Here is a 16,318-nt window from a genome sequence, read left to right as displayed (position 1 = left end):
GATGCGCACGAAACACATCACTCGATCCAATGTAGCTCTGATCTGCTATAGCTGGCTCGATCGACTGTATCGTATGCTGCGTTGAAATCAATAAAGATGTGATGCGTGAGCACATTGTACTCCCGACATTTCTGCTACATCTGCCAAATGGTAATAATCTGTACCGTAGTTGCGCCTAGCCCCATGAAGTCCGTCTGGAGATTCCAGACCATTTAGATTTATTTTCGCTTTTCTAATGCATTCTATTTACGTAAAAATTGTGATTTTGGTAAGTAAAACGGTAATTTTTACTTCAATATTCAATTCGGTCTAGAAAAAAAGGGCCGAGCTGGACCGATGTGATCTCAATTAATTTTGGAGGCCAATATATTACTAAACATTTATACAAAATTTCATTTGCTGCTTTTGAGCAGTTTTTACGTTATTGACATTTGAAAAAACCATATTTTTAACAAAATATGCGTTTTCCATGAGTGTGAATGTGCTCAGAAGGCATGATTTGTGAGAAATAAACACGAAAGAAGATATAAAGAAAAAACGGATTTTTTAGGTCCACCCCGACCAAAAAACATTAAATAGCTCCAGCCCATCTACCATAAGAGATAGAACTTTAATTTATTTGGCAAAGTTACTTAAAATTTAATGTTCTTTAAGTTTGCTGAACATTTTATTCAGCTAACTTAAGCCATAAAAAAGTTTGTATTTTGTACTCGCTTACTATGATGGTCACCCTAATGTTATATACACCAAAAAATATGGAAGTTAAAATAACAAATTTACTCCGAACATACTATATACCTAGGACTACCGGATTTAGCGTAAATACTTTTGTCCACCTAGATTTGGGTTTCATCCCACGGTGCGGCGACAGGATCTGTGAGAGCATCTTGTAGCCGGCGTTTACGGTTTACTAGCGTTATGCGTAGTTGGAACTAACCACTCCTTCCATCTGTTTCTCCGGTACAGATCCTCTTCCCAAAATCTTAGAAATAACCCAGTGTAGAGTTGCCAGGGTTTCTCGGCCATGTTTATAAAGCTCTGGCGGTAGGAGTTCCTTTCCAGCGGCTTTGTTGGTCTTTAGAAGCTCGATTTCTAGTTTGACTTCTTGCAGATTAGGCGTTGTGATTTTACTATCCATGAGCACTCCTAGATTTACTTCCGTTCCTATTCCTTCTGCAACCTCATTGAAGAACTTCTTCTACCTGTTGACCGCCTTGCGCTTGTTTGTTGTGAGATTTCTTCGCTCGTCCCTACACATGACAGGTTTCGGTGTGTAGCCCTTACGAGTGTCGTTCACCTTCTCGGAAAACTTGTGAATGTCATTAGCTCGGAATTGCTGTTCTAATTCTTTACGATTTTTGTCCTCCTTTTGGCGCTGTTTACTCCTCAGGATCGTGGTCAACTGTTTCCTTGCTCGTCGTTATTAGGCTAAATTCTCCCTAGTATACTCAGATAATTTTTCCAAGCAATTTTCTTCCTCTCTATTGCATGCTGGCATCCCCCAATAATGTTTGGTTCATAAGAATCAACAAAAAATTTTGGGGAATGTTTCTTATGAAAATGTAAGTAAATTTTCTTTGCACATTCATAGATGGATAATCGATGAATTTAGAGGTAGTCCGTCTATTGTTGCTTCGGGAGAAAAAAAACACCAAACGTGACAAAAACTAGACTAATGGGATAAAAAAGAAAGAACGATGGAGAGAAGCTGATTAAAAAAAGAAAAACAAAAGCAAAATCGTGACGAAATGGGAGGGAAACCGGGATACGAAAAAAGGGAAATATGCGAGTAAAAAGAAAACGGAAGAAAAATGAGAAAATGAGCTTAAAAAATGAGAAAAGAAGAAAAATGAAAGAACAGAAGTAAAAACGATGAAGAAAACTACAAAAGGGGAAAACCTCAGCAATAGAGGAGAACCACCGGGATAGAAATGAGGGAAAAAAATAAACAATATGGCGACATGAAAATCGAAAAACGAGAGCAAAACAAGAGGGAAATGGCGAGAAAAATTGAGAGGGAAATGGCGAGAAAACTTAAGTAAACAGGATAATACAGAAAACAGAACGTGACAGAAAAGGAAAAAAAGCAGGTCATAATAATTGGAAAAGTAAAGAAAGAGGAAACAGCTGGCGAGCAAGGATCAACGAGAGAGAGAGAGAGAGAGAGAGAGTGAGAGAGAGAGAGAGAATGAGACAAATAGATGGAAGACGGGACAGAAAGAGTTAAAAAAATGGCAGAAAAGGTGAGAGAACGAACGAGAGAAAAAGAGGGAAAACAAGACAAGAAAGGAAAAGAAAGCAAGTGAAACCAAAAGGGAAAAGATGTGCAGCGAGAGGACAAAAAAAGAAGACCGTTATATGAAACGGGGAGAACGAGGAAATGTGAAGAAAGGTAACAGGATATAAAAGAGAAATGGGACGGGAAAAGGGGATGGGATGGGAAAAAATAGATACGAGCAACAGAAAAAAAAATCCAAAGAAAAAGGTAAAACCGTAGAGAAAGACAAAAAACACAAAACAGGGAGCTAATAACAAACTAAATGTGACATAAAAGAAAATAACCGGGGCATCTAAAGGAGGCAAAAGGGAACAGACGAAGACGAAATATGGGAAAGATGAGAGTAGAAAAATATTAACAGTGAAAATGGGAAAATGAGCAAAAAGAAAGACAAAATACGGACACGGGGAACCGGGGCATCTAAAGGAGGCAAAAGGGAACAGACGAAGACGACATATGGGAAAGATGAGAGTAGAAAAATATTAACAGTGAAAATGGGAAAATGAGCAAAAAGAAAGACAAAATACGGACACGGGTAAAACAGGATTGAAAATAAGAAAACATGAAACAGAAAAGGAAGAAAAATGGAACAATAAAACAGAAAACACGGGCAGAAATAAAATAAAAGAAGTGAGAAAAGAACGTGAAGAATGAGAAAAAGACATGAGGCAAGAAGAAAAATTAAAGAAAAAATTAAGAAAACTACAGAAAATAAGAAAAACCAGAACAAAGGGAAAGAAAATGTTATTGAGAAAGAGAAAATAGAACAGAACAGAAGAATAGTACAATGGAATAGAACAGAACGGGTAATAATGTGAAACAAGATATGTCAATGGTAATTTCAAGTAAAACTTCTAATTTCGTGTTCGTATTCAAGTCTAATGTCCAATGTCCAAAAGAGCAAAATGTGGATAAGAAGAAAACGGGAAAAAATTGAAAAAGCGGTAAAAAAGAAGAGACTGGACTGGAATGGAAAAGTTACTTCTTTGCCTCTTCGGAAGAGAAAAGAACAAAAATGAAAAAAGAAGCAAAATGATAACGAAAACAAAAGAAAAAGACTACAAACTGTACAGAAATGGAGAAAAACGGAGCAAAAGAAAACATAAAATGGGATAGATAAGTAGCAAAAGAAAAGATTTTCACCTTAGCTGAAAATAAGCTGAAAAGTTGGGAAACGAGTACAGAAAAAGCAGTAATGGAGGAGGAGTAATGAGGAGCAAGAGGTGAAATGGAGTAAAACAATGAAACGGAGAACAGAAAGTGATAGAAACGGTGGAAAAGCATGACATAGCATAAGACATAAGAGGAAAAAAGAGATATTGAAAACAGCGGACAAAAAAGGAACAACGAGAGATAAATGGAAGGACAACGAGACAAATAGAGGGAAGACGGGACAGAAACAGAACAAAAATGACAGAAAAGTTGAGAGAAGAAGAAAGCAAAAGAGGGAAAACACGACATAAAAGGGAAAACGAAACAGAAAGCAAGAGAAACTAAAAGGAAACCGAAGGAGGACACAGGGAAAATGGGAAAAATAGGGTAAACTGGGATATAAATGGGGAATGAGATGGGAAAACGGGGCACAAAGAATAAAAAAAAAACGAAAAACTGGAAAAATGTACTAAAGAAAAAGGTGAAACTAGAAAGAAAAAGACGAAAAACGGGAGATACAGACACAAGTAACAATTCTAAGTTTTATTACGTTTCTCTGGTGATTTTCATTACCAATGACAACCGCTAATAAAACTATGGGTTCCACCAGAACTTCTCGCTGCTTGACAGCTTTCTTAATGAAGCCATAATTTAATGAAGTTTTTCACTACATAGCTATAAAGCATATAGCTTGCACTGGTAATAAGCTAAATCAGTCCGCCGGCCTTGTTAGCTTGTTAAAATGCATCCGTGAGCAGAAAAGGTTAAAGTTTTACTGTCAGATCATCCTAATCGATTTGGTTGATAGCGACTAGAATGATATATCTTATAGAATAATTAATAAATTTTCTGCAGTCTCCGTTGGTTTGCAGCATATGCGCAATAAATTTTATAGTGCCTATAGATATGGTGGATGAAATCACATCGAAATTTTCTAATTTTCGGAAACAGGTCGTTTTAACAAAATAAATATATTCAATCAAACAATCTCAATTTCCAGCAAAATGATTTTAGTTGCTTCCTGTGACATGAAAACCGATTAATAATAACTTTCTGTCTGTAACACACCTTGCTTTGAATTTTTGCTTGTACTTTTGTGCTAGAATATGGCAAAAAACGATTTCGGTGTTGAACTGTAATATTTTTTAAAATAGCACCAATTAATTAGATTGGTGTTACTGTTTTAATTGCTCCATAAAACTAACAGATTTATAGCGGTTTGACAAGCCAACGAAATAAAATCAATTTTCATTGGTGCGCCATATTGTATTGCTATGCCTCACGTATAATAAGTTTATAAGAGACGTGGCGCCAACTAGTTTTATCGTGGTAATATAAGTAACCACAACAAATTTGATTTATTGACAGTTTTATTGTAGTTTTATAGTTACCTAGAAGTAGTTTTGACTCGTATCATCTTGGTATTGCGCAATACCATGACAAAACCAGAGGTGATTAGCACCGCAATAGATCGTTTATAAAATACAAATTTATTTATTTATTTATTATAAAGTAATTCATCCGACTAATAGTCTACATGAAATAAAACCAAGCGGCCTTAGGCTTGTTACTTGGGATAGGAAACTCGGAGAGCAGGATTGAAAATAAAAAAATGGGACAAAATACGAAGAAAAATTGAACAATGAAACTGAAAACACGGATTGGAAAAAAGAATACACTGAGTGTAAAAAAGGAAAATCGGAAGGAAAAATAAGTGAGAATAAAATACAAGTATACGCTACAGAAAAGAAAAAAAAACGGTATAAAAAAAAGAAAACGGGACTGGAAAATAGAAAACAAGGAACAGAAAAGTGGCAAAACGAGAGTAAGACAAAAAAATGTCTGAACTAATTTAACCCTCTAACGGGTAAGACCGTCTGTAGACGGCCTTCGCTTTTGGAGCTCCAGAGCCACATACGAAATTTGTCTTGAATTGACAATATGAGAAATATGTTCAGAACAGATTTCCTGACATGTTGATACTAGCATCACAACATTCTGATCATGCGTTCAAAAGTTATCATATTTCAAAAACAAGAATTCCGAAAAATTTGGAAAAAAAATAATGGTGCGAGTATTCCCTTTTTTACGTTTGAAGAAAAAGGACACCTAGAACAGAATGTTCGATCTCAAATTTTTCCTATTAGTAATATATATGCTTTTTTTCAATTTTGTGATATAATTGAACTGAAAAAATATAAGGCTAAAACGAGAAATTGGACTATTTCATACCTAGCGGTCCTCCAGATAATTATTTTCCCATGAAAATCAACAGTCGAGCTTCTTTTGAGTGTACTTTCATGATAAAGTAATCATTTGCTCGATCGCATCGTTTTTACGTTAGAGGGTTAGGGTACTTCGTATCTTTGTATCTGATTTCGTGATCTTATCCAAATTCAAGTCCAATTTAATGTCTAATGAATAAAACGAGAAAAGTGTGGATAAAAAGAAAACCAGAAAGAAATGGGAAAATTAGGTAAAAAAGTAGCGACTGGACAGAAAAAGTTCTCTTTCTCCCTCTCCGGAAGAGAAAAGAAGACAAGTGAAATGAAAAGACGGAAAAAACGATAAGGAAAACGAAAAAAGAAAAAATAAAATAAATAAAATAAATAAATAAATAATAAGAGGAAAAGAAGAGAAATAGGAAAAGCGGGTAAAAAAGTAACGACGAGAGAGAACCGGAGAAACAACGTGACAATTGACAGAAAAAGAAAAAAAATAACTGAAAATGTGGGAAACACTACTAGAAAAGAAAAACGAAACAGAAAGCAAGGAAAAGAGACCCAAAAGGGAAAAGACGCATAGAGAAAGAAAAAAATGAACCGATAAATGAAATGGGAACAAGAGGTAAAACGTGATATAAGAGTTAATAAAATGAGAAAACGGGACAAAACTAGAAACAAAAAATAGGAAAACGAACCAGTGAAAATGGTAGAACTGGAGAGAACAAGACGCAAAATGGCAGATACAAAAAAATCGAACAGCAGAAAAATAAAAGGGAACCAAAAACATAATAATTGTGACAGAAAAGAAACATAATACGGGGCATTTGAAAGGGGAAGAACAGAACAGACAAAGACGAAATACGAAGGAGGAGAGTTATAAAAAAAAGAAAACTGGAAAAAAGGAAAAGTGGAAAAAAGAATGATAAAATACGGAAAATGGGTTAAACAGGATTGAAAATAAGAAAAAAATGGGACAGGAAGCGAAGAAAAATAGAACATGAAACAGAAAACAAGGGTAGAAAAAAGGAAAAAAAGGAAAAAGAGGAAAAATACGAGCAAATACCAGGAAAACGTTACTGAAAACAAGGGAAAAATGGAACAAAGAGAAAAAAACGAAATTGAAAAAAGGGACAAAAGAGCGTTAAAACGTGTGAGAGAGTGAGAAGAAATATGTCAGTGCTAATTTCAAGTAAAACTACGTATCTAGTTTCGCGCCCTTACCCATATTAAAGTGCCCTATGTCAAGTCCAACTTCAAATTTCTGGTCTAGATCCATGTCTAATTTCTAGTCTAATTTTTACTTCGATTTTAAACCCGAACCCGAAAGTGCGTAATTTTTAACCTAATTCAAGTGTTTATATCTAGTTCTAAGTTACAGCGAGATGCCCAAAATAATACTCTAATTGCCACTCTTTGAACGGGCTGACTGAATAGAAAACAATAAGTTTCAATCATTGAAAATTACTGTGCTATCCCTTACAGTGATAATACAACGAAAAGTAATTAAAGTAGAATTACCCCACTTTGAATGAGTTATTCTCTATGCATGATTTATAATCCGTACTGACAAAACATGCGTTGGAAAATAAACAGATTTTCTTTCCAGATTTTACTTACGTTTGCACACCTTCCGGTGGGTTACCGGCTTCGTTGCGTCCCGATAGTAGCCCTCGCGGCAGTAGTGACAGTGCCTGCCGGTGGTCGCGTGCCGACAGTTGAGACAGACACCACCCGAAATGCGGCCGGACATCTTGAACAGTTCCATGTTGAACCGGCAGCGACGCGCGTGTCCATTGCAATTGCACACTGCACACGAAAGAAAAAAAAAAATATACTGAAATGTAGAGTGTGATTGCTTATACTTATACTAGGTAGGTACCTAACTGATTGAGTGACGCCGGCACACGCTGCTGGGTGCTGGCCAAGGAGAAGGGGCTGCAGATCATAAAATCTGACAAAGGAAATGAAGGAAATGGAACGCCTACAACCCCTGCGGATGTTTGTGAAAATATTCCCTGTTCTTCACACAGTAGGCAGTAGGGAGCGGTAGCGCCGGTGGCGCTGCCGTGAAGAGAAATCGACGTAGGTTATGAAAAATTTGTTATTTCCTGGCAGTTTCCTTCTGTTTTTTGTTTATCTCGTTTTTGTTGATATTTATTATGAAGCGGTGATCTGAACAATGAAACTGATGTGCAACAGTGGTCCAATGCGACAGTAGGTACGCCAGGAAAGACAGGAGAAAAATTGCGTTAGCTATTTAATCTTTAATTTCCGGCCTATAGGAGGTGGTATCCTCGACCGGTTGTGGGAAGGAAAAGAGAAATCGGAAACACAATACCCAGATATGGAAGAAAGTCAAGAATTGTGTAAATAATTTATGAGGCATTTATAGGGGCATATTGTATATTATGTGGGGCAATCTGAATTTCATATTGTAGTGGAAATTAGCCAAACATCAGGAATTATTCAATGAAAAAATATAAAAGTAACTCGGCTGTGTTTGGAAAATCTAATTTTTTGTATGATGTATGATTATGATATTTCCAATTTTAAATTAGCTGATTACTTGAATGAATTAATTGATCCTAACCTGAGCTTCCTAGCAGACGTATCTCAAGTCTAGCAGTCGTCGTATATTCGAGTCTCGGCGGGGAAAGACTATTAGAGTACAGTTTATGTTAAATATCTTTTGAAAATGCTTTTCAAATTCTTCAGACATATGTTAAAACTAAATAAAACATCCTAATCTTGCTAAAAATATTCACATTAAATGCATTATGCAAGTACGTGAAATTGAATCCGTAAATCCTTTTGGTTGTTCGATGCGTGACAGCTTGAACTTAATGGCGATTCAATTGGCTTACCTTTTATCCTATTATTTTGCTGAAATTGCAGCTTGAATTCATCTTCAGACTGGCTATCTGTTTTCAAAGCTAAAAATTTAAATGACAAAAACAATTTACCACTCTATACCACATCAGTCGAACATTTTGGCATCCTCGAGCATTTCCTCCAACCAGAAAAGACCAGGCAACTTTTAGCAGCCACTTTCGATCGTTCCGTAGAAGTTACTTTTCTTCACATAGCTAAAAGCAGCAACGTATCATCATTGCTGGGAAAACCACATCCGCAGCACACCTGGTTACGTTCCCTATCCCACAGCCACAGCCAGCCGGTGTGGAAAATGCTGCCATCTGTCGGTGTGGAGTACTCGCACGTACCTACCGCCATAATATAGGAACGAGAAAACTTCTCTGAGGATACTTGCCTGTCGACTCAAACCAGGCCAATAGCTATATAGCGCATCAGCGCTGAGCTAAGTAAGTTACCGAGCAATTTAATTCTAGCTTTCGCAACCACCTTCTCACCAGCATGCAGCCTGGGAAGGGGCTAACAAGATTCGATGTAACGCCTTCAGATGGAAGCACACCTCTCAGCCTCTCAGACTGTTGTTCAAGCAGGCAAGACTGCACGACAGACAGGACCAAACGGCAAATGAAATTAAATTATCATTATTGCTTCACAGATTGCTTCAAATTGAGGCTGGGAAGTGAAGCAATCTACCTGAGCAGCCCAAGTGGATGCCATGAATTCCTGCTTAGCAAAATGGCCAATTCCTATCAATAAGTGCTTTTTTGGGTGAGTTCTAGCTAAAATGTTGCGGCTCCTCAGTCCATTTGATTTGTCATTTTGGTCCCATACAATGACGAGGAATGTTTCATTTCACCGCCTACGATATATTTACAGACTTTGAACTCATTCCAGCAGCTGAGCTATTTTAATCAGAGCGTTCAGTGTTACAGATTTAATTTTCCTCCCCCAACCGTTAGAACTTCAGTGTTGAGCCTAATGCCGATTTCATTAACTTAATTAAACACGCTATTAAATTGATTAAACGGGCCATCCCGCTTGCTCGTTTTGTCCGTAATCTATAAACTGTGTCGTCTTGCCCGGCAGCAAACAATTGGTCCCCCGCAGGAAGGAAACCGGCGCTGGAAACAGTCGAAAGCCGTAACAAACAACGAAGCAGTCCATAAATCTGTTGGAAAGGTAGCTAAAAATTGTAATTTCTTGGATAATCTCCTATAACGGCGTACGTACTAATCTAAAAATATTACTACTGAAATTCGTAAGCCGAGAAAGCAATGAATATAATTAGAAACCTTCGCTTTTTTGTACCAATGTTAATTTATACGACTTTTTAAAATGATAATCAAAGCATTTCGAGTCAGTACAATCAAGGATTAAATGGATGAAATACGCATTCATTGCCGTTTTTACGCATTACGCTTGCTGTGGAATGAATGAATTGGCGGTTTTGAATATTTACTGTTGCAGAATTTAAATTAATTGGATCTCGATTTAAAGGATTACTCAAATTAATTACTGCTTTCAATTTATTCCAGCGATCGGATAATTTTTCTCTCTTTCATAGGCCGGAAACGCAATTCCGTCCATTTTCCGGTGGACTAAAACTCAACACGAATTGCTATTATTCAAAGCTCTCCATGTATAAGAAAACGTTTTATGCGGAGACCAAACGTTTCCGGCTCCCTAATCCCACACAGCCGACTTCCGCCCGGGTAGGGGAAACTAGGGAGACTTGATCCCCATTTTGTTTTCTGTATATTTCTCAAAAGTCCACTAGACAAAAGACCTGGGTTTTCAATTTTTCGGCAGTTTACAATACAGCTTACTACCTACAATTTATCAGTTAGTGATACGTAGCGCTAAACAAAAAATATGGGATATTTTGGAAAGTACAGAAAATTGTATATATTCAAAATATGCGGGAGACTTGATCCGCAGCTTAGGCACAATTGATCCATTTGCAAATATATATTTTTAAAGCTCAACTTTCATTTGGAAGTTTTATCAAAATAGACCTAGTTCATGTAATATCATTATTTAGTGTACAACAGTTCAATTCAAAAGTATAAAAAGTATTTAGAAATCGTTAAGTGCATCGATCTGTAAAAGTATAGCTTTGGACATCTTTTATAATTTGCGACGAGAACTTTTTCGTTTTAATTTTTGAAGCATTATATTTTTCCTGTTTAATAATCAGAGCAGCCTCTAGCTTCAATTTCGTTGGTGCATCTGTAAGGATGTGCATCTCCTCGTTTTCTTACTCTTCGCATATTTTTCCGTGGTGATGCCTTTGGAAATGGTTTTATATCTACAGGTGTTTTGATAATTGTATTGTTCGGAATCATTGATTTTGGTACCTGTTTAATAGAATTCTTCAAAGAAGATGAGTTGTTTTGTTCAGATGAATTCTTTGTCCGAGCAGTCTTTCTTCTTCCTTGGAAAATCCACGGGTTGCTCCTCCGTAGTCCGGTTGATAATTAATCTTTTCAGAAGCATTTTTTCGTTTTCTCACATATCGCTTAAGTGTCATTACTTTCAAATTGAACATTTTTGCGGTCGTTCTGACCGGATTTCCGGACTATTCGTGATTTTTACATAACGAATGTTTACGATTTTGAGAATTGTTCATTTTATTATTTACGACATAACGGCCTCCAAGCTCTTCATTTCCTAACGAAAGGATCAAGTGCCCCTGAAATTATGTGGATCAAGTGTACCTGTCGTAGTAAGTTTTACTGAAAATTATTTTTGTAAAATATGTACAAGTTTTATTGCAAAATGTATACATCATCAATGCATAAACATGTTTAGCTAATTTTTTGTTTTAAAAGCAATTCAAAAATTTCAAGACACTTCTCCGTAGCCAAAAAGTTAGAGTTGACTAAAAAAAGAAGTATAGAGAATTATTCCGTTGCAAATCTTATTACATTATATTTTCGTTGCAATGTAAAAATTTATTACATTTTTGTTTTGCAATTTTGTTAGTTGAATGAAATGTACAACTTTACCTTTTTCTGCAAAAAAAAAACATTGTATTTACTGAGAAACAATTAATGGATCAAGTGTCCCAAGGGATCAAGTCTACCTGGTCTCCCCTAATAGCGAGTGACTCTTGTCACGGCTGCCTGCCTGCCTGCAAACATCGCCCGAGCAAAATATGTGCGTCGTTAGTAATAATGAGTGGTGTTTATACATAAAATATAACAACACATTCAATGCCGGGCGTACGCCAATTAGTCAAGACTAAAGCATTTATAGCTTCGCACACCGCCGGGGCATACCGAGCGATGTTTGCCGCCGTTCGACGCCACCATCGCCGTTCCATATTCAACAACTCTCACGAATGCCTTAACACGCGCTTTTCTTATGTTAAGGCATGAATATAGCATGAGTAGCACGAGGCAAGTGGGTTGGTATTCAGTTTTGCACTCAATGCAGCATATCGTCGTCCCAATACAACGGCTCACTAATCACAGACATTTTTATCTTTTAACGTATTCTGCTCCTTCGGCAAGGTTTCGTTCTATTTGTTCATATTGATTCAGAAAGTATAATCTCTCTTGCAATGGACTATGTTTGTAAATAAAATGGGTTGGAAGTTTTTTTATACGTTTAATAAAATCAAAAAAATAACTTCATTTGATAAAAGTCAAATAGTAAAACTATTAAAAAAACCGGAAATCTGTAGACCTTTTTTTCACACGGATTTTTTTTTGCGATAACTAAAGGGTGAGTAGTAAGACCTAACTGTCAGTATTTTTTAATAGTGCTTAATAAAACATCAGTTCACCACAAATGCGTATTTTGTCATTTGGTACGTATTTCGGAGCATAGAAAAAAAAACGGGGACGGGACACGAGGCATACAGACGTTCGGCATACGGACGCAAGGCATAGTACGCTAGGCATACAGACGTCAGGCATAATGGATATGAGGCATACTGGATGGAGGGCATATTTCCAAAAGGCATAATGGACGTGAGGCCGAATGTTCGCAAGGCCGAATGGACGAGAGGCCGAATAGACGTGAGGCCGAATGGACACGAGGCCGAATGGACACGAGGCCGAATGGACGCGAGGCCGAATAGACATTAGATCACCTGCACAACGATGTGGAATCGAAGTGGTTATTCAGCTTACTAGCCAGATGCTGCAAACAGATGATTCAGGGCGAACCGGTTCGCTTTCCTCGGACTACTGACCCTAGTTAGTTTTTCCTAGTTCTCACATCGACGACAAAGCCGCTTTCTGTTTTTCAAGCTAAAAACACAGTTGTGTTCTGCTGGCACAGGGTGCGTCATCTGGCTTTGCATTTCATTTCGAAGTTTTATACAGCGTGATAGATCCAATTCAAATCTTTGTCTAACGCGAATTTCATTTTCTGTGATTTTTTGGTAACGGAGGTGTTACAGAAGGGCACTTGCCTAAATGTGACAGTAACCCGAATATACGACAATTTTCTCAATTGATCGCTAAAAACATTTGAGGCGTATTCGTTAATTCAATTAAATTGAGGTGACAAAAGTAAGCTCGGTTAAGCAAGTTATGAGTTATGCTTATCATAAGATATGAAACCTTTTTACCATGTTAGTATCACGTGTTTCCTAGAAGATTCAGGGCGAGCCGGCCGCAGGCAACGGCGAGTGTTCGCCGGTGACCCGCCGTCGGAAGCGCCTGCAGAAATCACATCTGTCTAGGTCTATTCGTTTTCCTAGGTCTACCGACCCCTAGTTAGTTTTCCCTAGTCCTCGCATCGATTTAACTTTTGGAAAATTTAAAGCGGCGAAGCCGCTTTTTGTGGCTATCACACTGAATAAGCGGTGATCTTTTGTTAAAGCATTTATAAATTAGGTTAGAGCGGGACTAGTTTTCAAATAAAGTTTACATAACAATTAATAACATCAGGTAAATCGCCATTGTTGTGTGTGTTGTGTGTTCTTTAGTATTCTTGGGATTCAATAAAACCGAAAGCAAAGCGTGGGTGCTACACTCCGTTTCAAAACTTAACCTTAACTTTTTTAACAACAGACTACACAACATCAGGTAAAAGTTAATAATTGCGTTTCTAAAAGTAACATTCACGAAATATATTTTTATAAAAAAGTAACTTTTTGACTTAATGACGAAATATACGAAAAAATTTATTCTGCGACATTATAGATAACAAGTTTTCCTAGAGGATTGAAGGCGTAGTCGGGCTGCGAATATTTGATACTTTTAAAGGAATCATTTCAGTTTAGATAAGTAAGTATTCGATAAGATTATTACATCTAATTGTATCAATATGCAATTATATAACTCTGGCGAGGTCGCATGAGGTTATCATCCTTCGTTGGTGCATTCTCAACAGCTCCTCTTACCAGTATATTAACTCTATAAGGAACATCATTGGGATAATATAAAATTCGGCACGAAGGATCGGTAATGAGTGACCTGAGAATAATCCCGTCTTTAAGTAAAATGGTTTTGTTTCTTCAAAGATTCGCTCATCAAGCAAATTCTGCAACCTTGCGGTTACGAAGCCATTCGTTATGTTACATTCGGGCTAGTGGGTTTTGGGCTAATGTCGTGGAACTATTGCAGAGGGTACTTCTTACTTAACAAAAAGATAAAATTTGGATATTAGAACATTAAACCCAATACCGCTAAACACAAAAAAATCGAAAATGGAAAATAGTTAAAGTTGTTATTTCACCACTGACGTGTTTTCCGTGTTTTAAACGACACTGTGTTTTGCAAAGAAATCATTCTGTTCTTTTTAATAAACAAACGGTTGGCATATTACATTGAGCCAATCGGTAATTGGATCAATTTTGGATTAACGGAGCGGAGGATTAACCGCATGTCACGTCGTATGCTATATGTGTTGCTTTTGCTCTGCACATCTTTAGGCCAGGTGTCCATTCGGCCTCGCATCCATTCGGCCTCGCGTCTATTCGGCCTTGCGTCTATTCGGCCTCGCGTCTATTCGGCCTCGTGTCTATTCGGCCTCGCGTCTATATGCCTTGTATCCGTATGCCTTATATACATTATGCCTAGCGTACTATGCCTCGCGTCTGTATGCCTAACGTCCGTATGCCTAACGGGGTGTCATCTAGAAAAACGACCTACAGACACGACAAGTGTTTTCAAATGTCAACACAGTTTGCAAGTTTTTTTCTTCAAATTATCATTCGTTTAAGAGTCGTTGTAAACATGGACGCAAAAAGGGAGCTTATGATAAGTCTGTTTTTGAAAAGTTTTAGACCGAGTGATATTTTAAAGAAGCTTAAGCCACTCGGAATAAATGAAAGATTCATCTTTCGTACCAGCAAGCAATACAAGGAAACCGGTTCTTGGAAAATACTCCGCAAACCTGACCGCAAACGCACTGCAAGGACTCCGGAAGCCATCAAACGAGCAAGAAAGCAAATTCGACGGAATCAGTTTGGACAGATCAGTTTGGATGTAAAATAGCCAAAGAACTGGGTATGTCGCAGTCAGCCCCGAAGAATGTTTTGAAATATGATATTCGATTGATTTCATACAAATAACAACGGGTGCACGATTTGACTGAAAAGAAGTAGGTTGCAAGAGTCGAAGGGTGTCGGCAGCTGCTCAAAGGGTGGTTATGAAATTCTGTTTTCGGACGAAAAAATGTCCCTGCTACAGGATCACTTCAACCAACAAAATGATCGGATATTTGCAGCACATTTTTCCGATATTCCTCGAGACAGACTGGCTTTTCAAAGGTTCCAAAATGTTTCCATGGTGATGGTATGGGAATATTTCTCCAAAAATTTGAAGGTTCTATTACTGTTCATTAGAACTGCTGTTAAAATCAACACTAAATATTACATCGATAATGTTTTGAACCATTTGTTTCTCATCGCCAAACACACAACAAGAATGCACCATACTGCATCCAAAAAGATTCTGCACCGTCTCACCGGGCGAAAGCTACAAGGCTTCATGTGAGGACAATTTTCCGAATTTTATTTCTTCGAAAGAGTGGCCTACTTCTTCGCCTGATTTTAATCGTCTTGCCTTGTATCCATGAGATTACATGCTAGGAAAACTAGGTAGCAGACCAAACTCGTGTTTTTAGTCTTTGACCTTAAAATGCTGTCAGGCATTAATATTAATATTTTTTGAAACGGTGGTTCTACAATTGATGGAGGGACGGTAGGGGAAAGTAACGAATTTTTTTTATAGTGGATGGGAAAGAGAGAGAAGGTAAGGTGGGGGGGGGGGGGGGGGGAGGGGGGGTTATTGGTAACTATGTGAGTAGTAATACAAGTTTGGTCTATTTCATAGGGAGCCTTTCTCCGAAAACCCGCGCTGAGAATCGCGGCTAACACGCTGACAGACGAACAGCGTCACGCACAGTACCTTGCAAGTCGTAAGGGCCTGCATAGTGTCGTCTTCCTGACAGTAAAAACAAGTTAGATTAAAACTTCTCTGTCGGTAGTTTCTACAGTTGACGGAGGAAGAGGCAAAATTTGTGTCCAAAAATAGCCCAACCACATACGTCGCTACTTTAACAAGGGGGTTGCACAGTCTGCTTTTGTCCAGCGCCCCTGCGGTTCATAGGTACACGGGTACCAGCGAGCCACATGGAGGTTGAAAATGGTTAAAAAAATAGGAATTACCCTTTTGATACCTCGAAATAGTGAACCCATCGTTCGCCAAGGGGCCTAACAGGTTCAAAAAAAGATAAATTTTGAGCAAACCTTGAGATCTATATCATGTTATATTTCATAAATTTGCCATGAAACAACTAACAAATGGCCCGGTTCTGTAAAGAAGAAGAA

At 37.7% G+C, this 16,318-nt stretch overlaps 1 protein-coding gene across 1 annotated transcript in view; it reads right to left on the bottom strand.

Moving 5' to 3' along the window:
* LOC128740429 (netrin-A-like) overlaps nt 1–16,318 on the bottom strand; it is a 142,216-nt gene that overhangs the window by 83,462 nt on the left and 42,436 nt on the right. Inside the window, exon 2 of the mRNA XM_053835972.1 lies at nt 7,273–7,461. Coding sequence (XP_053691947.1) covers nt 7,273–7,461 — 189 coding nt within the window. The remainder of the gene's footprint in view (nt 1–7,272; nt 7,462–16,318) is intronic.

This window comes from Sabethes cyaneus, chromosome 1, assembly GCF_943734655.1.
Source record: "Sabethes cyaneus chromosome 1, idSabCyanKW18_F2, whole genome shotgun sequence".
NCBI lineage: Eukaryota > Metazoa > Arthropoda > Insecta > Diptera > Culicidae > Sabethes > Sabethes cyaneus.
The sequence above is the reverse complement of the archived record's forward strand: the minus strand, read 5'-3'. Positions and strand labels throughout refer to the sequence as shown.